The 25,508-nt window shown below is 37.4% G+C and overlaps 1 protein-coding gene across 1 annotated transcript in view; it reads right to left on the bottom strand.

The window, feature by feature from the left end:
• The window catches only part of SORCS2 (sortilin related VPS10 domain containing receptor 2), a gene marked incomplete at its 5' end in the record, with an annotated part of 484,969 nt that overhangs the window by 278,756 nt on the left and 180,705 nt on the right, over positions 1–25,508 (bottom strand). Inside the window, one exon of the mRNA XM_030450889.1 lies at positions 24,910–24,977. Coding sequence (XP_030306749.1) covers positions 24,910–24,977 — 68 coding nt within the window. The remainder of the gene's footprint in view (positions 1–24,909; positions 24,978–25,508) is intronic.

Below are 25,508 nucleotides of genomic sequence, written 5' to 3'. Positions count from 1 at the left end.
CTCTATTCTTTTTGAGGTTTGCTCCAGGAAAACCTTGAATGTGCACCTCCATTATTGAAGCACAGAAGAAATCCCTTTGCACTGAACGTTATGAGCATGCCACTGAGACCATTTTCTGTACTAAAGCCTGAAAAGGAAAAGACATTTTCTAAGTTCCTCCTCTAAGCACATTTCAAATGATGAAGTGTAGTGAATACTTCAACAGTACAGAACAGAAAATATATAATAGAAGTACTTAGGTAATTTTTTTTCAAGTGGGCTGAACATTTTCATTAGCAATTAGGTAATTTTACACCCTAAGCATAACAATGAAATTATCAAACACATCGTCAGAAACTAAACATACAGATTTTGTAAAATACACAGTTTATATATTTTCTTTACACATGGTTAGATTTTAAAATTGATCACAATACTTTCCCCAAGTAAAGACACATTTTACTGTCTTTTCAGTAGTATAGATATACCCATATGCCTGTATCAGTCAAGTTATATTCCATAATATCTTATACAATTAATTAAACTATATGTAATTATATACCGTTCATGAAAACATAAAATATTCTTTAAATGATGGAAGGTAAGGCTGCAATTTTTAATATTTTATTGATCAAATTCCACTTTTCAGTAATGGTTAAAGTATGTATTACTCTTTCTACTTTCCTATTCAGATTTTCCAATATGTTAATTCTCTTTCTTCTGAAATTAGTACAAATGTTTCTGTTAACAATCTGCTTAATCAGCAGATGGAGATGGCACATTGAGCTGTTTCTTTCCATAAGAAAAGGAAGCCTCTCTACCCATAAACCCAGAAATTTGTGGACAGCAGTGTCTGTTTCCTTTGGATACTACTTCTTGGAAGAAAAAAATCTAACTATTCACTGAACTAGGAAGGAAATGATGGCAGCAACATCCCTGTTACACCAAAAAGACTACCACTGCAGTTATCATCACCTATCTAGCAAGACCTCTGAGTATACAATAAACAGTCAGCAAAACTTTACCCTACTCCAGAAATGTCCTGCAAAGACTTGGCAATGAGAGTGTGCCAGCTGGGAGTATCATCTGAAAGGCATTCCAGATGAATTTGCTCTTTTAGTTTTTTCACTCTGTAACTGAGTGATTCTCCTATTGTATCCCTCCCACCTTTACGATTTTCTTGCCCAATAAGGCACCAAGCTGAACTTCACCAATCCCACTTCCCCAGAACTATTTCCCTCTTTCCCCTAAATGTATCTTACATTGTCATCTGATTCCACAACAAGAGAACTGAAGAGCTGGTACCTAATGACTCCTCCTTTCCCAATGGGACTCATGATCCAGATCCATCCCATTTAACATTCACCTTGCAGAGATCAGTGGACAGAGAAAGGCAACTGCCCAACTCAGGTCATCACTCCTATCTTCCTTTGGAGGCCTATAGTTATCCCATTATACATATGACCTCAGGCAACTACCTACATAATATAGGCACTTAAGTTAATAGGTATGTTTGAGAGTCACAGTCAATTGATGCATCTAGAGAAGAACTCTCCTTTATAAAAAAAAGACCTACATGGAGAGGAGAAAAAGGAAATTGAGTTAGTTACAACTGCACTCATTTAACTATTTTTAGTTTCCTTGCTTTCCTCTTTGTTTTTAGTAGCATTAAATATTTTAGGTAGTTTCTACTGGGCAGAACAAATTAATTCAATCCCTGACTAACAAGTCCCTCTACTCTAAATTACTGTTAAAAAAATAGCAAAAAGGGCAATTTAAAATTTCTAACTTCCTTAATATTGTGTACAGTGTTCACAAAAATACACAGACAAACCTAAAAAAGCAGTTAAGTAGCTGAGGTCCATTTGCCATATACACTGAAGACACTTCCAGAGAATGAATATTTGTTTAGCTCTGTCTGTCTGTAGTTAGGGGGCTTTTTTAACACAGGCAAAGAGGAATTGAGCCAGAAATCTGAAACCTGTTACACTTAGAAACACATTTATGTGTAGTAACTAGGTGACTGATGACTTCAGAGGAAGCTTTTAAACCTATTTAACGTTTTGGAAAACAGATGGAAGATTTTATTTTTTTTAGCTTCCCATGTAATCTCTATACCATAGTAAAAAAAATGAAGAAAAAAGAAAAAAATAGAAACAGACACATGCACCCCTACTTCCCAAGAGATTGTATACATTTCATAGTCTCCCAGAGTCCAATATACACACAGTCTTGCACACTATTATATCAAGAGCTATATATCTTTCTGTTGCTTTAAGGAAATGCATTTGAAAGCAAACTTTTGAAAGTAAGAATACAGATGGCAACAGCAGCTTTGAGTGGCTGAGATCCTACAAATGCTCAAGGTTGACCATGCCCATGTAACCTCAGGGCAGGATACCTTTTGCCCCTGCAGGGGATGCCAGCAGTCTCTGGCTGACATCATATCGTCAGGCAGAACAGCGAGTGCTACAACACAGAACACAAAAACAATTAAAAATGCCTGTGCAAACATTATTTTCCTTCACCCCCCCCTTCCCAGATGTTCAAACCAAGTCAGAGTTTGCTAGAATACAAGGGCAATAACCACAATTTCCTCAAAGACTGGCACAGTTCAGTTCATCCAGTGTTCCCCACCCCCACTTTGCTGTCACTCTGCTGCTTCCCTCTGATGCTAAGGCTGATGGAGCAGCCAATGTAGGAAATAGATAAGCTGCCTCCTCCAGTGTAAGACTGAAAATTTCTCATAAACATTGTCTAATTTTCTACTCCAAGCTTCTGGATGATATAGAAGCCACAAATTAATGATAAATTAATACAGGGGACACAGCCCCAAGAACACAGAAGAAATACATAGAGAAAACGAAAAAAAAAAAAAAAAGGAAAAGAAAATTCATTTTCAATTCCTGCTTCTTGGAAAATTAAATCATCTTAGTTCCCCCAATCCAATCAATGAGAAATGTACATTAAGAAATGGAGTTAGATCGTAACTTGTAAAGCTGTTCTACATTCACATCATTTGACAAAACAGGTAAAGAGCACTCCCATATGAAGGAAAAAAAAATAAAAATTGCAAGCAGAGATAGAAGTTAGGAAATTAAACAAGGAATTTAATATGAGCCTTGTTTCAACACTTGCTCCTCTACATTTCAGTGCATTTCGCTCTAGTACAGCTACAGTCCTGTCTGACCATTGCATGTCTTTCTAAAAGCCCTCATTGTTGACTAAAGGAACCTATCACTTACTCTGATTGTCTTGTTTCAACATATAATTGTTTCCAATTAAAAATGTGTGCCTGGTTTCTAATTTGAATTTGCCTTGCTTCAGCTCCTCGTCATTGCTTTCTAGTCACACATTTTTTTGCTAGAGTGAAGAGCTCTCAAGTACTTGGTATTTCCCCTGTTTGAAACTAAAATGAATTTCCTGTAAATGGTACATCCATGTCTGAATACAGAAACACATAAACACACAGAGTATCACATCACCTGTGATCAGCACCTCTATAAAATATGAAAAATGTGCATGTAGCATTTGAAGTGTGTCCTTTTATAAAGACTGGCTTGCTAATAAAAAAAATTTGATTTCATTTAGTGTCTTACCAAAAAGACAGCACTGGCATCAATTTTTGTCACTCAGTCAGTGGCCACCTATTCTCCCTGCTACACTGTGGATTTGCTCTGAGTCTGCTGTAGCAGTAAGGAAGCCTGGCCTAGCCCTGCTTGCTGCATGATGGGATCCAGTAAGGTCACAGCTTGAAGTGATTACAGCTCCACTGCTGAATGACAGAACAGATTTCCACCTCATGGCAGACAAATTTATTTTCTATACATACCTGACACATACTGAAGTCCCACCCTAAACCAATGACACTCAGTAAAAGCCAATAAAAACAATCCTTGGTGCTTAGATTTTTTTTTCCTTTGGTGAGGAGAAACTCTGCAAAATCCCAAACAACGACAATGAGTGAAATGGAAAGCATTTCACTTTCCAAACAGCCTCTTTGCAGCCTCTTCATGCAACCATGTATCTATGAATAACACAGCTGACACACAAACTGACAAACTAATGACAATATAAGCCTTAACCCATGGTTTAGCTGGAACGTAGCATTTTCTTAGTATTTTATTAAGTAATATTTTCTGCAGAGAAAGAAAGTACAAAATAGCTTCCTAGGAATTCCTCCCACCTCTTTTTTTTTTTTTTCCTCATCTCCTGCTATCCTCTTCCTCAGACACGGGGATATACCTGAGGAAAGGGGAAGAGGACAAGACTTCCTCCTTTTCTCTTCCTGACAGGTTTGATACAAATACTTGTTATTCTAATGGGCAAAAATGGCAAGAAAAGGTCATGGACAGTTTTACTAATGCAAAACAAACAAAAGGCCACTTCTTAAAAATTTACAAAATAATGTTTGAAATGCATTAAAACCTTAGAAAATTTCCAGGGAATTTGATCTACAATTATCCTCCTAGAAATAATCAAGAATTGTATTTATTCTTAGAAATGCTGATCATGTTATTAAGATGTTATTAAAATATAATTAAATGTTATTAACCTTTCTCCTTTCTGTTTATACTTTAAAATATCCTGAAAAAAAATGGGTGGGGGAAGTTAAAGCAAGATCTCTTCTCAATTTAGTGAACCCTACCAAGGGGAGGGCAGAATCAAGATGCACAAATAGCAAGAAAAGGACTACCAAACACCTCAAATCACAGACTGGCAGGATCTATCACAGGCACAAGTGGTAGTGAGATAAAGTGCAATCCAGAGGAGTAAACTCTTCCTAGCCATAAAAATTAACGAATAATAATGTACTAGGGGCAATGTCTATGAGGCATTAAACAGCAGTTTTATTTTAAATGATGCAAAGCTGTCCCTATGCAGAGAGCTTTAATTGAAAAGCCAACAGAGAGTGTTGGCTTCTTGATGGAAGGAGTGTGGGAAGCTGCTGCAGACACGCAAAGTCTGTTTTATTCATGTGCACTATCTTTGGTTTTATTCTCCAGAAAAGTCTGGTTAGTTTCAACTTGCTTTTATACTAAATATGTCTAACTATATGTATAACTAAAATAAAAAATAGAAGGAAGAAGAAAAAAAAAGGAAAAGGACCGATGACAAATGCACGCAAAACACATGGCCACATTTACAAAGGTTTCTTCACTCTTAGTGAAAATTTTCCAAGGGAAGTGGCTGTAGTGAGGGAGAAAGGCAAGAATGCTTTTGAGTTAAGGGCCTTCTTCCCTAAAAAGAAACATAGTGCTGCCTGGCAGTCACTGAAAAGGAGAAAAACTTAAAAAAAAGGTGATAATATTTAGCATTACTTGCCTTTTTTTTTTTTTTAAACAAAAGACAAGAATGCAGCCTTTTTCTTATCTTCATACTTGCTAGTGGAATTAGAGTCAATAATGTTAATAGCCACAACAAGAAAGCAAATTAAGAAAAGACATAGAAAAAGAATACTGAAAGGCACAAGAAGACTTGTAGTTTGGAGCAATGCATCTTTTTGAGAAGGAAATTAAACACTGTATTCTTAAGCAAAGAACAGGAGAGGTGTTGGCAAATCCCAAATAGCAGATGACTGAAAACAGATAAAGAAAGTCTCATTTAAGCAAGCATGACAAAAAGAAAGGAAAAAAAGAGAAAAAAAAAAGAAATCAGACCAGAAGATAAAGTAAGGGGACTATCCATCAAGAAAAGCTTTTAGCTAAATCTAATAATGAAATTAAATGTATGAAATAAGATGCAGTCCCTGTGGACTGGAAGCTCAGTCCCATACAGAGCTGGGAGTGCAGCACACAGTGTTGGGCACCCCAGCACCGGGCCAGTCCAGATGGGAGCATTGACTCCAATTTGCTTTGTGAACTCAGAGACTGCAGGATCAGGAAACACAGCAGAAATATGAGATTTCAATGACCCCACGCAGATTGCTTAAATGTTGTATCAAGGCACGATGCCAAGAGCAAATTTTCAGCCCCTGCTTGGTGAGCAGCTAGCCAGGAAACTCAGAGGGGAAGCAACTCTTCATCCATCTCAGCAGGGCTGTCACAGAGTCACTGCGGCTGCAAGCAGCACGGACGTAGAGTCAACATCTGTGCATGAGCAAGGAAGCCAAAATACCCTGATGGGAGTGGGTTAAACAGGATCCTTGCACAGAAAAGAGGAAGGTTGGTAAAAATAAAAAAGCTATAAGAAGCAACGATACAGGTAAAGTATCAGAAATGTCCTTTTAAAGACGTGAGATTGAATTTCAGTGCAAGTGCATACTACCAAAAGGGGACCGAAGGAAAGAAGATTTGATTAAAAAGAAATGGTACTTGAAGAATGACAGGCCATTTTAACAAGCTGAATTTTTGTCCAGCTGAAAATAACAGGAGAAAAAAAATCCTCAAAAGGAAAACACTATAATGTAATAGATTAAAATAAAAACTTTGAAACACAACTTGGAAAAGTTTACATTATAGTAATAAAACTTCTGTCAGCCTATTAAAAAATGTGAAGCCTGCCACAGTAGTCTGCAGAGCCACATTAGTAAGGTAAGAGAAGAGCACCCAGACACAAGGTCCCAGCAGAGAAATCAAGCTGATGTTTTGCACCTTTGTTCACTCTGGAGCTGCTCTGAAAGGTTCCCACATCAGCACTCTCCTTTGCTGTTGCTGTATTAAGATATGTCTAATATTAAAGTGCCAATGAAAGGCATTTTAGACAAATCAACGCTACTCATCTGCCCAAACCAGATGGTTTCAATGCAAATGTTCTAAAGGAAACCAAAGATGACAGCACAAAGTCATTAATTGCAGAGAATGCCTTCATTTAAAATATTCTTTCTAATAGAGAAATAGACATTGCAAAAACAGATTCCAATTTTTTAAAGGTCTCCAAGAGTAATTTAGAAAGGTACTTTAGGGCAGTTAATTTTGAGGTCAGCACTAGGCAAATTAGTAAAAACTATTCCAATTCTGTAATAAGCAGTACTGAGTGAGAACCCATATGAGTTTGGAGAGGGAAATCCACCCAAATAGCTACTCCAGAAACCTTTCAGAAAAATCCCCCCCAATAAGTGTTTAAGAAACTATACTGCTAGAGGACAAGAGACTGAGAAGACAAGTCTTCATGTGGAGGAACAATTATTCTAAAAATGGGAAACACAGGGTTTGATTCATTTTTGCTGTTCAGAAAAGTCAAAGGAGTCCCACCAGGTACTTTGGTCAGTCCTATCTAATGTATTCATAATTACAGAAACAGGGACAAACAATGACAAAAGTCTGCTAATAACTCTATATCATTCAAGGGAGTAAAATAAAAATACAGTCAGAGAGACTGAGAGAGCTGTGAGTGTTCAACCTAGTGAAGTAAAGACTCAGGAGGAACTTTTAATGTGTGTAAATACTTGATGGGCACATTGCAAAAAAAGCAGCCAGACATTCTTTGTGATGTCCAGTGACAGGACAGCAGGCAACAGGTACACAATGAAACACAGGAAATTCTGTGGGAACAGCAGGAAAAGACCTGACAATGTGAAGGTCAAACACTGGCACAAGTTGCCCAGAGAGATTTTGGAGTCTCAAAACCCAGCTGAGCATGACCCTGGGCAGCCTGCTATAGACTGGGCTTTGACAAGGGGCTTGGACTAGGTGATCTTGAAAGGCTCCTTTCACCCACAATCATTATGTGATGCTGTGAAATTCCCTTACAGACTTATGTCCTTTTCTTAGAGTTCATAAGTGTTTGGTATGAGCTACCAGCAGAGACAAATGACTGCCCAGCTAAATACTCTATTCTGACATACTATCATTCTCTTTTTATAGATAATAATTTCCAATAAACTATTTTTATTTTAATGTTGTAAAATGTATTATTTTTAAGCTGGAAGCAGTTTATGTTGGTGAATAGCACTCAATTTGATTTATATTTTCCAAAGCTTTCTAGATTAAAGAAAAAAACCAAACAAGCCACAACAAAAAAACAACACACACAGAACACCTTTCTTCTTTCATGGAAGAGTAAATCAAATCACAAATTAAAGCATAAACCTAGTGTGTGCTTTCTTTCACTTCATCTGCTTAGAACCATTAAATTTGCATCATCCTTAGCTGTGCAATTATTATCCCAGAAAGCTTAGCTTGTTAAAGTCAATTCTCACATTGAAAAAGCTTTCCAGGGAGTGATTGTCCTTTTAGTACAACTTCCACAGGATTTAAATGGAGTTTATGTTATTTGAATAATCTATTTTCCTCCTTATCTTCCTCCTAAAGAAGAAGGTGCTCTGAGCTGACTCATAAGAACCCAACAGCTTCTTATCCCAGTTTGGAGAACATAGGGCTGAAAAATGATTACTACATAGCTGTGAAAAATTCCTATATTGCTTTGCATTACATCACTCTGGCTCTCACCACACTCAATGAGTTTATTCTCACCATCTCTCACTCCTCATCTGATAGCAAAAAGGCAAGAAAAATTAATAGCAAGAAAGGGAAAAATTTAACAGAGGATTTTCCTAAAACAATAATCTCCTAAGGTGTTTTAGAGGGTATTTATAGTAAGGGTTTTCAAAACCATGTTCTATAGAGAATTTATATTGGCTTGGTTTTCCCCTTGCTGCCCATTTATTTTAAATTGTAACAATTTTTAATCAATCTAAATGTAACAGTGCCATTCAGAACAGAACTTTTAAATTAGAGAAGACTGCTTACCCAGCACAGATGCTACCCAAATTGACCATTAAAATCTACTGAAAACATTCAGAGAAATGCCCCACATCCAAGCTGTCTAACGTAAATTCTTAAAATCTCTATTTAAACCTTAACAAAATCTGCATTTACTAATTTATAGTGTTTCTGAAACACATAAGTCACCTGGTTCTCCCTTCAAGTACCAACCTTTACTCCTCTTAACAAGTACATGGTTAATTACAGCATTTTAAATTATGAAATGCTACCATTCTCAGCCATTGGGCATTTCCTCTTTTTCTTGAGATTGGTTCTGTAAGGAGCAGCAACACAGAAGACATGCAAGAGATTCACTCATTTGATGTTTTCATTCATGCAGCATCTGGATAAACTTTTAATTTGCAGTACCTTGTTTCCTTTTAATTAATGCTACCTTGGAAAAACATTCCTATTGAAGTGGAAAAACATTCACTTTGAAGTGACAGAATATGTGGATGAGAAGCAATCAAAACAGGAATAATATCTATACATCTGCTCTCAGAAGGAAATTCCAAGGCCAAATAATATGTAGGCACCTGAAGGCACAAAGAAATGGTCTGCAGGCATTGCATTTGCCTAAGCCTTCTTAGTTACCCAGGTTCTTGGCGAGCATCACCCATGCTTGAGTCTGACTTCCTCATCTCTGTCACACAGGGCTGACAGTACTACAAGTGATCTTTAAAAGAATTGTCTAACAAGGTTTTAAAGCCTAAAATTGATGAAACATACAATAAAATGAAACTGATCATTGTGCTAATGGCCAAAGCTCTGATCTGACTCATCCACATCCAAGCAGAAGTGTGTAGTTCACAGCTACATTTCTATCAGCTCCCTGGTCCTTCTGATGCAACTGCCTGCAGGAACATCAATTGACACTGACTCTGGTGGGTCTTCTGATCATTTTAACAACTTTGCTGTGAGCAATCAGTCCAAGATGACCAACTCTTCCAATGCACAGTAACAATAAGTGTTGTAAATTTTCAAATGTGATGAAATTTATCAACTAAGTTGTCTAAAAAGCATTTTTAGCATGTCAAAATATTAGAATCTTTTTTGTAAAGGATAGCAATGACTTATTCCACATAGTTGTTTTGTCTACCTGTCTCTTACTTGGCTTTCCTTCCCTCTGTCCCACCCCTGCAAAAACAAATTGGAAACCAAACATGCCCACCCAACTGAGCAGTTACTGCTTCTCTTTCTTAAGAAAAACTATTAAAAAAACATTTACAGGTTTATCAGGAGAAAACAGATGAATAGACACAGCTATCAATTCCCAGCAGCCTACTGGCTACAGCCAGGGTTACTGGGGATGAGCAAAGCAAACATCAAGCCCTCTTGTAAACTTAACCATTAGATTAAAGAGCCCTTAACTTCCTTTTGATAAACTAAAAGACTGAACTCTGCACATCTCACAGCACACCATTTTCATCAGCTTTCGAAAGCTTCCTGTGACTCTCTTCAACTTCTCTTTATGTATTTGAATGGACAGACAGGAGTCCAACATATTTCAGTATCACCCCTGCAACAACATGAGCAGAAAAAGCAAGATATTGTTCTTCTCCCTACTTAAAACTGCAGTTTACACAAAGGCTGTAATTACTGAAAACACAACCATGGAGATCTCCACTCTGATTCATTTTTTATGTTCCCAATTTCCCACCATATACCAATGTAATTTTCTACATCCTATACCACATTTATTGTTCCCAGATAAATAACTTGGGTTTAATGGATCAAATTCTAAAATTCTTTTTGATGGTATTTCCTGTTCTATTATATAAACAAAATGGTTGTCATCCTTACCAGATCTCAAGAATTTTGGGTGCTCAGTAACTAAGACACAAAACATGGTGAACAGCATATTTTCTTTGTTTATCCACTGTGTGTTCAAGGACATCTCAGCATTTAATTTCAGCGATAATAATTTTGGATAAATCCCATTCTGAATAGTCAGCTGTAAAAAGTTTAAGGAGCACCATGCAAGTACAAAGGTTTGAACATCCACCCTCTGAAATTTAGGCTGGTTACCTATGACTATTGATAATTTAAATACTGCTTTAATTTATTTAGTACACTAACAAACACACTGATCAAATTAAAATCCATTTACATCAAAGGGAGCACTGATAATGCCCTGGTGAGCCTTACAAGATGCTTTCACAGCATGGTCTAATTTCAGCAGTTCCTTAGTCTGGGTGAGTCGCATGCTGGTTTTAAAATAAAGTATGAGAGCAGCAGATGCCCTGCCAAATGTCTGACCCTACTGCTGACCAAATGATGAGCAGTGGCCCCAGACTGCTAGAGGGAATCAGATTTCTCACACCTATATTTTTATACTCCTATCTTAAAGCAGAAGTGGACTGATCCATATGCCTAATTTCAATATGGAGCTAAGCTAGGTGTTGTAAGCAAACTGCAACAGGTAGAAACTATTGCCTATGTGCAACCTGCTGTCTCACTGCCATTCAGCTGCCTGGGCAGGATTGAGTTAAGGATGGGTGGGGGAGAAGGACTCTTGTACAGCACTGGCATTCCTGTAATTCAGCATCAAACAGAAGAAATCCAGAGCCAAGAATCTACTCTAGAGCCAACTGGTCTTGGGTGTGCCTCCTCAAAACCTTCCACCCACTACACAAAGTGACAGAATGGGTGATAAGGGATGAGGCTCAGCAAAGATCCTTGTCTGAAACAGAGCAATGAACAGATCAAAAAGCTGAGAACAATGTGATGTAGCAAGACGAACCTCTTTTAGGGTACGGCGCTTCAAGGTCCAACCAGGTGTTGCAGCAGAGACTCACAAACAGTGTTCTGAGCCTATAGCCCACAGGGCTGACTAGCCTGGATCGGTGCTGTTGCTCTGAGAGCAACTGATCTCTCTGCTGGCTAGCTCAGGAGTGAGCCCCACCTATCTCTCAAGTCTCACCTTTTATTGGCCCCCTGGTCCTGCTCATGCGCAGTGGGGGCCTGCCCTAATTAGGCACAGGTGGGCTTAACACAAGCTCATGCTCATTCCCTGGCAATTAGGGGCACCTGGTTGCCTTGTTACACTACAATGTGATGAGACTTTATTCTAACACATCAATTCTCTCCACTTTAATGTCCAAACCAACACAATCATCATCAGATGCATAGAGGAAGTCAAGGCCTTTTAAACCAACACTTTTCACTAAGAACAATTTACCCTGTATACAACTGGCATTGCCCTCCTCCTACTTCAAGCTAACATCACCTGATTTCTGCCTAAATGAAAATGCTTTGTGATGCAAAAAAAAATATTTCCATGTATAATGTCTGGATGAGAAAATTTCTGCTGTTGAGCTCTATTTTAACTCCTCTGCTGCAGGACTTCATCTGTGGAAGAGACATTTGAGTGATCAAAAATCTGCTTTCTCAGAGGCTACAAAGAATAGGTAAAAAGAATGATAGATGATTACTAGTTCCATAGCACTCCGCATGTTTTCTGTAAAAAATCCACAATTAGTAAAAACTGCAGTTGAAATCTGTTGTTAATCATTACAGCTCAAATCCTTCCAAAAGCACTAGCACCCTTTACATCAGTTAAGACAAATCATTGCATTGTCCCATCCAGAAGGGCGACACAACTCAGGTCACTTCTTCTAGTGAGTGTTTTCCAACAGCAAAGTCACTCTGTAACTTTCTGATGGGAAAATCCAACTTACAGTGAGCATGGCAGCAAAAAGAGTTACTGCTTCTCATGGGAATTTTAACAGAGAGGGTGAAAAGGAAAGCTGAGCACTGAATAGGCAGCACACAATAGGGCAAAGTGAAAAATGGGAGAGTCACTGTCTTCTGTTTTAGGCTCTACTTCAAGGTCATCTTAACACTGACTTTGTAACATGTAACACGCAGTAATTCACTTTCCTTCCTGCAGGAGAGCAGACTAGAGCCTCTCCACAAAAAGCATTGACTGAAAAGAGAAATTCAAGAGAGGACAGAGCCATGAAAGAGAAAACTTTGATCTTTCATTCTTTAACTTCTCTACAAACAAAGCACGAAATGGAACAAACAAATGGAACAAACACAATTTGACTCTCTTTTGTTTCCCCATCCTCAACCTTACATGTTCTTGTTGCAAGGACTATATTGCAATATTGGTGCAAGAATTGAGGCAAATCCATTAGATTCTCATAGATTTTGGGGGCAGTTATGGTATATTCCAATTTTCATAGCTAATGCTGAATTTCATCCCATTTCCTCTTCATTGTTTCCAGTTAACTTGTATCCATCACATACTCATCAAAAGAATCCATCTTTGATGTGAAGATGACAAAGAGACCAGAAATCTGTCAAATTGTGCCTGTTATGACTTCTCAGTTCATGATTACTTTTTAAATTAATCAGCATATTTTACACCAAATCATCAGGTGTCTATCTTTGACCCTTCAAACACTGTCTATCAAGAATTTACATGTATGAAAGTATAGGCCAAGCTAAAGTAGACTCTAAATTGTCTAAAACTGTGTAAAATCAAAAGTAGTAGAAACTGCTGTCTCAAGTCCTCTCTTCGAATTAGACCTTACCTACGACCCAGGACTGGTACATAAATACTTGACTTCAGAAATCCTGCTTTGCACATTTCAATATTCCCACTTAAAAGAACACAATCCTAAGTGAAGGATCATTTAAAAAATAAAACAACCTAACATAATTCTTCTTTTCCTGGCAAAATTATTCTTCCTAATGTCTGTGGCCACAATAAAGTTTACCTGTGGCAGACAAATCTTCAAAAGAAAAAAAAATTACTTTAACCGGTCATTCAGTCTGATTAATGTTTTATTTAGGAGAGCCCACATTCGAACCAATTACAGCATATCCTGCCTAATTACCTGGGAGTTGCTCCACAACAAACTACAGTTCTATGACTAGAAACAATACACTTGGCTTTGGTTCACAGACTATAGCAGCTGCAGCCAAGAGACATCATAAATAATGTACCAGCAACTAAATCAAAACCCATCAAGAATTCATACTGCAGAACAAAAGTGAGGACAAAAAGTTAATGCTGCTATCCCCACTCTTCTTTCACTGAGAGATTCAATGCAAACAACACAAATGTTATCTTTTTCAAGAGGTAATGAATTGACCTGGGTACTGAGGTAATTTTTTTAAAAGGCAATTTCTACTGTTAAGAATTTCGGCATTTAGGAATTGTCACACTTATTTTCATATTCAGATAATTAGGATAACTATTCTAAGCCATGCACCCAAGCAGAGGGTGTTTTATGTGGAGAGAGCAGCAGACAAGGACTCTGAGAGGACAGATTATCCCATTTCCACAAATGGGATAAAATAAAAGGGTCACAAAAACAAAGAGGGAACTAGAGCACATGACATACAGGGAATGGCTGAGAGAGCTGTGTTTGCTTAGTCTGGAAAGCAAAGCTCACAGAATCGCATCTCACTCTTCCAGTACCTAAAAGGGGCATATAAATAAAACAAGACTAGGGTACACAGTGAAAAGATAGATGGCAAATACAAGTTGCAAGGTGGGAAATTCCAGTTGACATAATTTTTTGCAGTGACAGCAAGAAGGCTTGAGCAGAGATCTCCCAGCAAAGCTGAGGGTCTTTGTTCTGGAAGATTTTCAGAACTGGACAGGACAAGGACTTGACTGACCTGATTAACTTCTGCAGTGAACCCCGCTTTGAGCAGGGTACTTAATATTAAGTATTGTACTTAATGTCCACCAGAGTTCCCTTGCAACCAAAACTATTATCTGAATGTATGCAATACAGAAGAAACTTCCTAGTAAAGCAAACATCTAACTGGTCAGCTGATTTTCAGAAAACATATGTCCTATTCCAAACCCTACCAAATATGCTAAAGAAAAAAAGAAATAATAAGCTTTATTGTGATAATATCAATGTGTATCAATTCCCATGATGAAATTTCAGGAAGTTTTCTAAAGCTCAACCACTTGGAAGTACAAAAACCAAAACTTAAAATGGAACTCAGGAGAAAAATATTAACTCATACACATTTACTGAAGTACTTTACAAATGTTAACATGCCTTTTCAAATGCACTTTTCATCCAATTTTCAATGTGAAATTTTTTGAAAACAACTCCGTATTCCTTATACCATTGCACATCAAGAGATACTGTACCTGAGATATATTTAGGCCAGGAGTCAACATCTCCTTGAACTATGACCTATGAATTAAGGTAATACTGTGATAGGTATAAGATTAGGATGTTTTATGCAGTATATTTGTAACACAGTTTTCTGATCTTTAAATAATTAACTTTGTTTGCCTCTTTAATTTTATTTGAATATGCTTTTTGGACATGTTCCACTGGAAAACAGACAAAATCACGTATTTGCCTGAGGCCAAGTAGAAAGAGGCATTAGAATTTTCACTCTGAGTGAGGTTCTGCACTTTGACAGAAAGCTCTGCCCTCTCACCATGTAGCAGTAATAATATCCCGATGCATCCTCCCCATTAGCAAAAGCAGTCTGAACTAAGATGAAAAAAAATTGCGCCAAAATAACAGAGTTCAAGTGTCATGCACCTGTAATCATGATGCATACAAAGCTCTCTTACATGTCTATTTTGCTTCCAGTTATTTTCTACTAGGGCTAAAAATAAAATAATACTGCTTTTCTACTTTTACATGTCAGGATGAAGAAAAAGCAAATTAAACTGAAACCTGAGAGACCAGTATTTAGCAGAGACACTGCCTATAGGTAGAGTAAAAAAAGAGAAATCTCCAACTCTAGTCAGTGTACTTCAGAACAGCAAAAATTACTTTTTAAATCATGTATTTCTATATGCACTCTACCTCAGAGAGACATTACAACATTAAGGAGTGGACAGCATATGGAAAGAATTATGATAAGTGATAAGTCTCCAGAGTCTTGGAAGAGAGAAAATCTAAAATAATTTTCTCTCCCATGTGTTCACATTTTATGTTGAAGCCTTAGCAACAGCCAGCCATCCTAAGGACTGATCAGCCTTACAGAAAAGTATCCGAATCTTACAGAAAGCATGACTTGACATCCTCTTCCAGCCAGAAGAGAAAGCATGAGAGGATGGATATCAAGAGTTTGAATTAGGTTGATGCTTTTGAGCTGAACTGTTAGTCTTTTTGTTAGCAAGAAAGTACACTTTACTGAGTGTTTGCTTTACTTGTTTCCTTGGCTTTTGCCCAGAGGTAGCTGTAGTTCACTGATACTGCAATGTCTTTTTATCAAGGGGTGTAATTCAAACTTTATTCACCTTCTTCAAGAAAAACAATATTGGCAGAGGAAGTACATCCCAGATTTGAAAAAAGTATCATAATACAGACAGCTGCTTTTCAATAAACAGGAGATAACAGGTATGTCCTCCTCTCTCAGACTGAAATTACAATTTCAGATCCTGCGATAGAAAATTGGGATCAAATGTGCTCACAGGTCCTGGAAATACCTACAGTCTGTCAAAGCAACTATCGGAAAAAAGCGCTGCTGTCAGGACATCAGTTCTGGAACAGTTTCAAAAGAGAGCTTAGGAGATGACATGTTAGGCAAATATGCAAAAACTTTTGGTAGGCACTTAATACCTCATAAAAAAATTAGCTTCTCCAGTCTAATCTGCATAAGTCAGCCATGAAAGAGACAGAAACCCAGTTTTATGAATGAAGGGAGGTAGGGGGATGATAGCAAGCAAAGGCCACTGGGAGAGAAAGTTGGTGAAAAAGTGAAAGATATTTTTTGAAGGTTAGTTCTAAAGAATGGCTATTTATTGATACCAAGTAAGTTGTTATGCCAGCTCTATGCAATAGGAGGAAATTAAACCTAAAAGTTATCCTCTTAAAGGTTATTCCCCTCTTATGAGGGGAAATGGAAGTAGGTTGGGACAAAACCAAACATCATATAAAAAACAAACCAGAAAAGCTCACAAAAATAGCTGATAAAGTTTCAGTTGACTGACTTGTTGTCATCTGTTCAATGACACCTTGCAGGGAGAAGGAAAACTCTCAACTTCCAGAACACAAAAATCACTCAAAACATTTAAAGACATTTAAATTTTACTGTAAAATGCTTTTAATTTTTGTAAACTAATGACATCCCTAAATTCTTCAGCACATAATGCTGTATTTACATTTTAAAAACTGACCTGTATGGAGTTTTTGGTTTTCCCAATCCCTAATAATGTAAAGCAGAAAAAGCTGTCTAACGATACAAAGTTCATAATAAATAAGTTACATGGGAAATATTGCCTTTGAGAAATTATTCACACTGAAAAAATATCTTCCACACTGCAGAAATAACAAGAGCATAAAACATCAGCACTACATTTTTCTATACTATTCTGCATAGCTTACTGTGCAGCTGCTCATTCATTCAGTCCTAACAACCAAATTAATTTGCAGTCAGTTCACAGGGGATGCAATAGAGCAGATCACAAATACTAAAGAAGCAAGTGAAGCTGCTGGCATGCCACATAACATCAGTGACACAAGGTGCTAACACTGCGAGAACACTGGGAGGGTGCAAACCAGCAGTTCCAAAATAGCTGCTGAGACATTAACCAGCCTGTAGTGGAAGTACATGAAGTGTTACAGGATGGGTCTCATGGTATGCAAGAGCTCTCTCTCTCTGATGGTCTCCTATCCTTTTGAGGCTCAAGCCAAAATATTTAGAAGCAAGTATTAAACAGCTCTAAATGTTACAACTGCTTCATATTAATGTAGCATTACAGCCCAGCACTGCTGAAGGTCTGTACAGTTAGTACTTATATTCCAAAGAAACAAACCGGGCAAAAATTAAGCAAAGGAAAGCACAGTAGGTTCTTCAAACAAGTCCACACAGTAGGCTGAAGGTGGAACCAGCAGCATCACTAGTTTCTGAGTGCAATTTCATATGTACTTTACCAGATGCTCTGTTAAGCTATGACTTTGCCCTTTTGGTTTTTAAAAATGTCCTACTAAAGCTTTTACACCTCATTTATCATCATAAAAACATGATGACCAATGAAACTAGCTGTTTGGATTGTTGTTTCTTATTTACTCCATTTTGCAGAGTGGCAAAAGAAACATTTCTTAATATATACACAGTGTCATTCCATCTGCCCCTAGGTTATGGGCACTGCACCTCCCTGCTGTGCTGGCCTGCTGACAGTGGGAGTTAATGGATGACAATGCAGTCAAATGCTTCTGATTTGCTAGAAACTGATGGCTCAACTGTTTCTATCTGAATTTAGTACAGAGGAACCATGCCACAATAAAAGCTCTGAGATTGAAACTCTCAGTTTGATCATATAGAAGTGGACTGTGGGCAGTGCCAATGCAAGCTTCACTCTTTTATGCTGGGAGGGAGAACAAAACCAAAACACAAAACACACAAAATTGCAAAATCTGACGACTAATTCAGAGAAGGAGATTGTTTCTTTACTCCTCATCTAAAACCTGTCTGCTGAGGCTAGCAAGAATGATGATAATTTTATTTAGGGAGGCTTGGGCAGTAAGATACTATGACAGAGCTGAGAAAACACCAGCAAAGTGCCTTTTTGGAATTTCCTACTGCCACCAACTTGGATGAGGTTTGGGTAGGAAAGATTGCTTATTCTACTACAGTCATTCCCAGCCAAAAGAAAACCACTTAGAAAAAGAACCTGTTGTACAGTTCCCACACAAACTGTGCCTATAAAAAATGTTTATGATAGCAGTTTCAGCTAAAGCAATCAGAAATTCTATGACTTAGGTTCATGTTACTCAACCAATGGGAGAGGATTCTTACGCCATTTAAAATAAATTGTTATTCTTTCTTAATAAATTGACTCACTTATTATATCTCACAATGATTTAATTCCTTTTCCATAAAGTGGATTAAAGAATAAATAAATAACTAAATCAACGTGCAAAGTATCAAAATCCCCATTCTCCAAGAGGCATTTAACATGCTCAGCAATCATGTCTCTGGTAGTTTTTCCTTGCCTGTGCAATTTATTTTTTCAGTTCAGACCTTCATACATATTAGACATAAAAATATTTTAAAATAATATTACCATAACAAGAACCTCCTTAAGCTAAGTCCTGTGCCCTGGAGAGCCATTTAAAAGACATCTCCTTCAGAGGGGTCAACAGGTCACGACTCAGAGAACGACTCAGAGAACGGTTCCAAACACACACAACCTAAGTTAATTCCTTTATTGGAAAACAAAAAGCTGCCACCAAAACATGTGACAGGATGAGTGCAGCACCAAGGTAAGAGCAAGGTCATTGCCAATGTGATAGGTCTTGGTCTTACGAAAGACTCTGGCAGGTCATGTGCCCACCAGAGTACATAATACAGAAGCACACTGCAGCATCAGCACCCTTGAGATCTCTAAATCAATACCACTGCCTGTTAAAACATCAACGGCCATCTCTTCAATATCTTGTGCATTCAAAGATTTGTCAGGACATGCTCATTTCCTTTGTCTATTATTTGCCTTTTGTCTTTGTTTTTTCCTTATCTGACATCCCTAATCAAACATTGCTGATAGGCTGAAATCCTCTACATTAAGTTTCTAACTATGCATTTATAGTTCATTTTAAATGCCTAGAAAAATTTAAAACAGAGACATTCCTGCATAATTCACCTCTTAATGATGCACTGTAGAGTATTAGCAAGACAGAAATTGCCACAAATATCATGAATATCTTTGTAATGCTATTAGGTGAATATGAAAATAAGATCAAAGAGCACAGAACTCTGTTGTCCGGTAAGGAATAAAGAGGAATAAAACTCTAGTTTTAGGATGCCCTTTTCAAGAGTATTGTCCAAAATCTTTTCACAGTGGGACAGGTGTAAATAAGGATATAATAGGAGGACAAAAGAGCTACACAGGTATAATTGAGGGCAGTCTATTTTGATTGCAGAACCTGCATTAGTCAGGATAATGCATTATCCAAAGAAAGCACCATGAGACATTAGATCCCAAGCTGAGTTCACTGAGCTAATAATTAGAAAACCATTTCTTTTTTTGCTTTTACTCAGTAAGAGGGAAAATTGATATGGAAATCACAGCCTCAATTACTCCATCCCTTGGGGCAATTTCTACAAAGTCACCTTTCAAAGAAGAACCAGAATATAAGACCATCTGGAAGTTCAAGTTGTTACAGAATACCATTGCTCAATTATGCAACACTTCCTACCAAGAATGAATTTCACTGGGGCACCAGAATATATATTTGGGGTTCATTGTTTGCTTTTTAAATTAATTTCAGGAAACAGGTGAAATGACTTCCACCTACAAGTCCAAAGAGTTTGCAAACAAATGTCCGTATTTGTTTTCTGGTACTCTGTGAGCCACACAGGGCCAGAAAGTTTTACTTTTCTGAGTGGTATATTGTTCACTGCATCTACTTTAGAAGAATTCTCTTCTATTTGTAATCTGGATTTTAACTTTATTGTATGCACTAAGTGTGTTGTAAATGCTCGAAGCACTGTTCAGTCACTGTATCACTACTGATAGCCAGTGGAGTTGTACAACTGGGTCTTGCTTTGAAGACGAGGCCTTTTGTGGGGGCAGATACAGCTGTGCCACCAAAGGGAGGATTTTCCTGACTCCCTGAGATTTGCCATGTCCCATGTTGTTAGTGAGGCTCACCTAGTTGGTCTCATCTCCACCTGCCCAGCCACTGACACAGACTTGCTGCTTCTTCACACAGCACTGCTACTCCTCCTCCTCTTTGGGCTGCATTTGGAGCAAGGAGTCTGAGTATGTTCAGCTGGGAGAGTGAACCATATTTAAGCAGGTAGAAAAGTCTGTTTCTTCATTCAGCAGTTCATGGTTGACGACAAGGGACAAAACATGCCAACATCTCTGCATCAGCATGCAATGCTGGCATGAGTTAACAATACAGATAATATTTTAAAAATGCCATTTGTTTTATTGTAAAAAAAGGAATAACAACATGGTAATGCCATTGGGAACAATGGCAATTACATGCCAAGTCACTTTAGCACTACCATATCTTTACAGCTTGATAACATACAATGAAAACTTCATGAGCAACCAAGAGCAGCACCTATTATGTGCTGCTTAGATCAATCTAAGAAGGGGAAGGCTGCACACATACCAGAAATGGGACCCTGAGCCAGTCTAAGGACAGGATTGGAAGACAATTCCACAGCCATACAGTGCTGAGTCACGTCATAATGTCCAGCAGTCACTTACCAGTTCAGTTGTCCCATGTATAAAATTTAATAATGATTATAATAACAACGACTATTACATATTACTATATATATTTCCAGGATACCTTATTAAGATACATTAACCCCAGTCTACAGGTAAGTAATAGCATTAATTTTAGTGGCTACCAACTCAAAGTTAAAATACTTGTTTTTAAGATTCGAGTACATACATCTAAAGCTGCAGGCATGCAACATATGCAAGCAGGCATCTGAGGTTGTAAAATATGTTCATCTATATATTTTAGTACAAACTGGTCCATAAAGCACATGAAAACACATACTCAAGTATCTATTATCCTAAATGGTCAACTTGATTCAGGTCTTTCATACTGTATATGTGCCGGATAAAGATATGTGTGGACTCAGACAGTAACAGTATGCAAAGTATCTTCAATATATGCAGGATTTGTGAAGATAATTTTAGTATCTGAATTTTTAGTTTTAGTCACAGCATCAATTTTTTCATTATGCTAATGAAATCTAACACAACAATCAACCTGCATTCCCAATACATACTGCAGTTTAGAAACTCTAAAAATAAACTGAACACAACTCTTTACTTCTCAGTATGTTATTTTAGTTTATATCCAAGAGGCAACCAATATAACCTCCTTTATTTACCTACTCTATTTTGAGTCAAATAACTATACAAATTACCCCAACCTTAAGAATTAATAAATAAATTAGGAAAGTATCAGAAATAGCTGGCTAGAGAGGCACACTCCAGTGTTTTCTAACTGCACGCATGTACAGATTTACGTCTCCACCGCCTCAGTGTAACCAGACATGGCTGCTACTAGTGAAAACTAGTTAAGATTTTCATTATCCACTACCATTTTTCCATGTTTATTCAACAATGAAATTATTCCAAGGTAACTAGAACTTAGGCCTCTCGATCCTGACCTATGTGGGTAAGCATAAATTAATTGCACAAAATAACACTCTGCAGAGGCATAGGAATTGGTTACCTAGATCTTTTTTTTTTTGAGTAAAGCCCTTCCTCCAGGCTTGTATGTCTGACTGGTGTTTTCCTCAACATTTTGCATTACGCTTAAAAATCTGACTGAAGCTCTGAGGTGACTAAGAGGAAATAAGCATCACTGGATCACTGAGCCACCCTTCCCTTCTCATTCCCTGTTCCATTAGGGAAGGAAAAAAAAGCAAAACAGTACTTTTGAGTGATGGGAGAAAAAATATTTTAGAAGAAGGAAAGAGGGATATAGTTTCAAGAAACAAAAGAACCTATAAATGCAAGCTAGGGCAATATTACTGATTGGCAAGACAAGAGTGGAAGATTAACAACAGTAAAAAATGAACCTCATGGGGATTTATCAGGTTATGGAATAAGTTTATTTTCACTCAGAGACTTAAAGTATATCAAGTGTCTGATATGATCTATCTGGGCAAGAAGAAAAACATTGGACCAATTCAGTAAATAACCAGACAAGATACATTCCCACTAGAGCACTGAAATCTCACAAGGATTAGTGGTTTTTGTCTGTTGAAAAAAAAACCCCACAAAACCACATAACGTTTTTCACACCTGTTTTATTGTATATTTGTTCTGATGCAAATGAAAGGAATGCAAAAGGGATTAAAACAAAAAAATGTTTAAAAATATACAGATCGTGCATTCTGGGCAGGCTGTCAATGTGAGAACAACACCTGGACTCCATCAGCAAACAGAAAGTTCCACCGAGTTACACCCAATCATTTTAGACAGAGAAGACCACAGAAGTTTCATGACAGCTTTTTTCAGTATTTATTTTAGTTTATTTAGTACAAATAATGAGCTACATCTCAACAGAAAGAAGAACTATTTACTGGTTTTGCACCAGTTAGTCTCATTTGTGCTTCTCCAGATCCAGGCACTTCGTAACTCCTGCAGCACAACCACATGTGCTGCATCTGAGCTGCTGTGAGCAGAGGAAGGAGGTGAGTCCAAAACATATCTAGGGATGGATCAGTTACCATCCCTGGCCAAAGTGGAAATTTTAAGCACTTCGTTTTTTTTAGCTTTTCCATTCAAGTTTTATAAACAACCAAAGCATCTGGTACATGTATTACTTACAAGTAAAAGGGCCTGATTTCCCTATGATGCACCCGAACACCAGTTTTATTTAAATGCAGCTCACACCAGATCTTTATACCAGCTGTCAGCAAGGTCTGAATGACCTTTTTTAAAGTGTTTATATTCTGAAAAGAAAGCAACATTAGCTGAAGCCTGTTTTATGTTTAATTTGAAAGAGCAGAGAGTTTATTTTGAAGAGTCCAACTGAGTAAGTTTAAAAGACTTCTGTAGTAGATTAAACTGAAGCGTGGATAGCAAAACTTGAAACATATTGTACATGTCATACAGGCCAGAGGCATATAACAGGAAAACAATGTGTGCTTAGGCAGTTATGGGAGCATCCAAATTACCATGTTAGCTGTCTTTGCACAAGATGTTGGACGAAAATTAAAAGAGAAACAAATGTGCAATTAATTTCCTATCTTGTAAGTTTAAAGGATTATTACCAGTGAACCATAATAGCCCTAAAAAGAGCTCGGCCAATTCTAAGAAGTCTCCATTTAATCCTACTCTCCCTCCTTTACACCTTCTTTTTTTGTGACTAGAGGCTTCTTTTTTACTTAAAAATACCCTTGTGCCACAAGGACCACTGTTTCTCGCAAGACAGGACTACTCATCCACTAGCATGGATACAAGGTATTGTAGATTTGCCATCACTAGGAGAAATCCCACCTGTTTATGACAATGCAGCCTCTTTCAAAACAGTTACCAAGGCCAGTATGCAGCATGTCCTGTTCCCTATTCTCTTGACTTCTCCTTTTCTTGGAATGTCTCTGTAATGTCTCTTGCTCACTCAGATGAAGGCTAGGTCCCCATAAAAACACTTGGAAGAGTATGAAGTTTAAAAGTACCTAAGCCACAAGGTATTATCTACACCTGAAAACTTATGTGTTGCTCAAGAAATTCACAAAGACTCCTCATATGAGTCTGCTGACATCTGTAACAACAACTTAGATATCATAGCAGAATATTTCAAGAATATTTCTTCTGCTGCAGATAACCCAGCACAAAGTGGTAGCAAACATTGGTAACATATATTTATTGAGAGTAATGAAATGCTTTGACTTTTTAAATATACCTAATGGGTCTGGCAAAAATTTGTGGTAGAAGATTTATACAGATGCACAGAAAATTAGAGAACACAAACCCTATCTAACAAAACAAAATTAACACATCAGAAGATAACCAGATTTGGATAGGAGATCTCATTCAATAATGATACACATAAATAAGATAACTCCAAACAGGTTCACGTGTGTTACTCTATACTCTTTCATGTGCTTAAACCTCTTTAAACTAGGTACCTGTTTACAATTGAAAAAACAAGACATAGCAGCACACCAAGAGCACAGCAAAATTATAGCAATACGTTTCCTACAGGCAAGCTTAGAATACACACACTTGAGAAGAGAATGTGATGGGAAAATAGCAATCTTGATCTATGACATTAGACTGATATTAAAGTCTTCCCCTCCCCCTGGTGTTGTGGTGATACCCACCTGCAGATGCAATTTGTGCTCACACAGGCAACAAGCACATTAATATCCTAATTGACAAATGCTAAAGAAATGAGCATCAATTTAAAAATCTTATTTGAATTATTACATCCTTCCAGATGTCATAAGACTCAAAAAACTCCCAACACACATATCCCAACACAATATTTATTTCAAAGTTTTTAAGTAACTTTGAAGCAAAACTTCTACAAGAAGTAAAAGAAATGGCATCTGTTTAAGCAGCACCAGGCAGGTACCTTATACTGTCATTGTTTCTCCAACTGAAACTCATTTCAAGGTATTTCTTAGTGAACTGCAGCTCATTTCAGAAAGAAATAAGAGCAAAAGTTAAAGCAAATCTGGATAATCTTGCACTATTGGCATCAGTCAGCTACCAGCTCAATTCAGTAGCAGTTTGGAAAAAGAAGACAGATCTATTCAGAGAAAGTTACAGGAAAAGCAGAGAACTTACCGCCACAGAGAGCTCTCCAGCACTTTCCCCATGTCAGTATGATAATACTTGGTAAGGATCAGGATCACCTAAAAAGAAAACAAGAATTAGTATCTTTATATATGTAAAGTGATATAAGAAAGAGAAGTAGATTGTTTGCAGCATTATTCTGGTGAACACAAAGGTGATGCTCCCAAAAATTTGAACTGAATTTCAATTTACTCTTAAATCTTAACAGTTTTGCTTTTAAACTGCTTTGTTTGGTTTTGTTCCTTTCATAAGGAAATAAGCTCTGGTCTTCCCTACAAGATCAGATATGAAATTTTCACGTCTTTCATTCTTTGTTCTTAGAAGTATCACTTTTTTCCCCTTCAAGAATTAGGTCCACGCTCTGTAAATTACTCATCTATGTCTCCAACAGCCAACAAAATACAAAAACTAATTTCATCAGTAAAACATCTTCAGGTTATGAGAAAAGTCAGCAAGTAACACTTTCACTCGCTCAACATTCAACAGATTCACTGGTCAAACAACCATGAAGCACTAGTCCATGACTGATGTATCAAGCTGAATGCTATGTTTTATATTTAGGTCACTCAAAATAGATTTTCTTCACTTGC

This window comes from Calypte anna, chromosome 4B, assembly GCF_003957555.1.
Source record: "Calypte anna isolate BGI_N300 chromosome 4B, bCalAnn1_v1.p, whole genome shotgun sequence".
In the NCBI taxonomy this organism is placed as follows: domain Eukaryota; kingdom Metazoa; phylum Chordata; class Aves; order Apodiformes; family Trochilidae; genus Calypte; species Calypte anna.
This window is presented reverse-complemented; position numbering and strand designations above follow the sequence as displayed.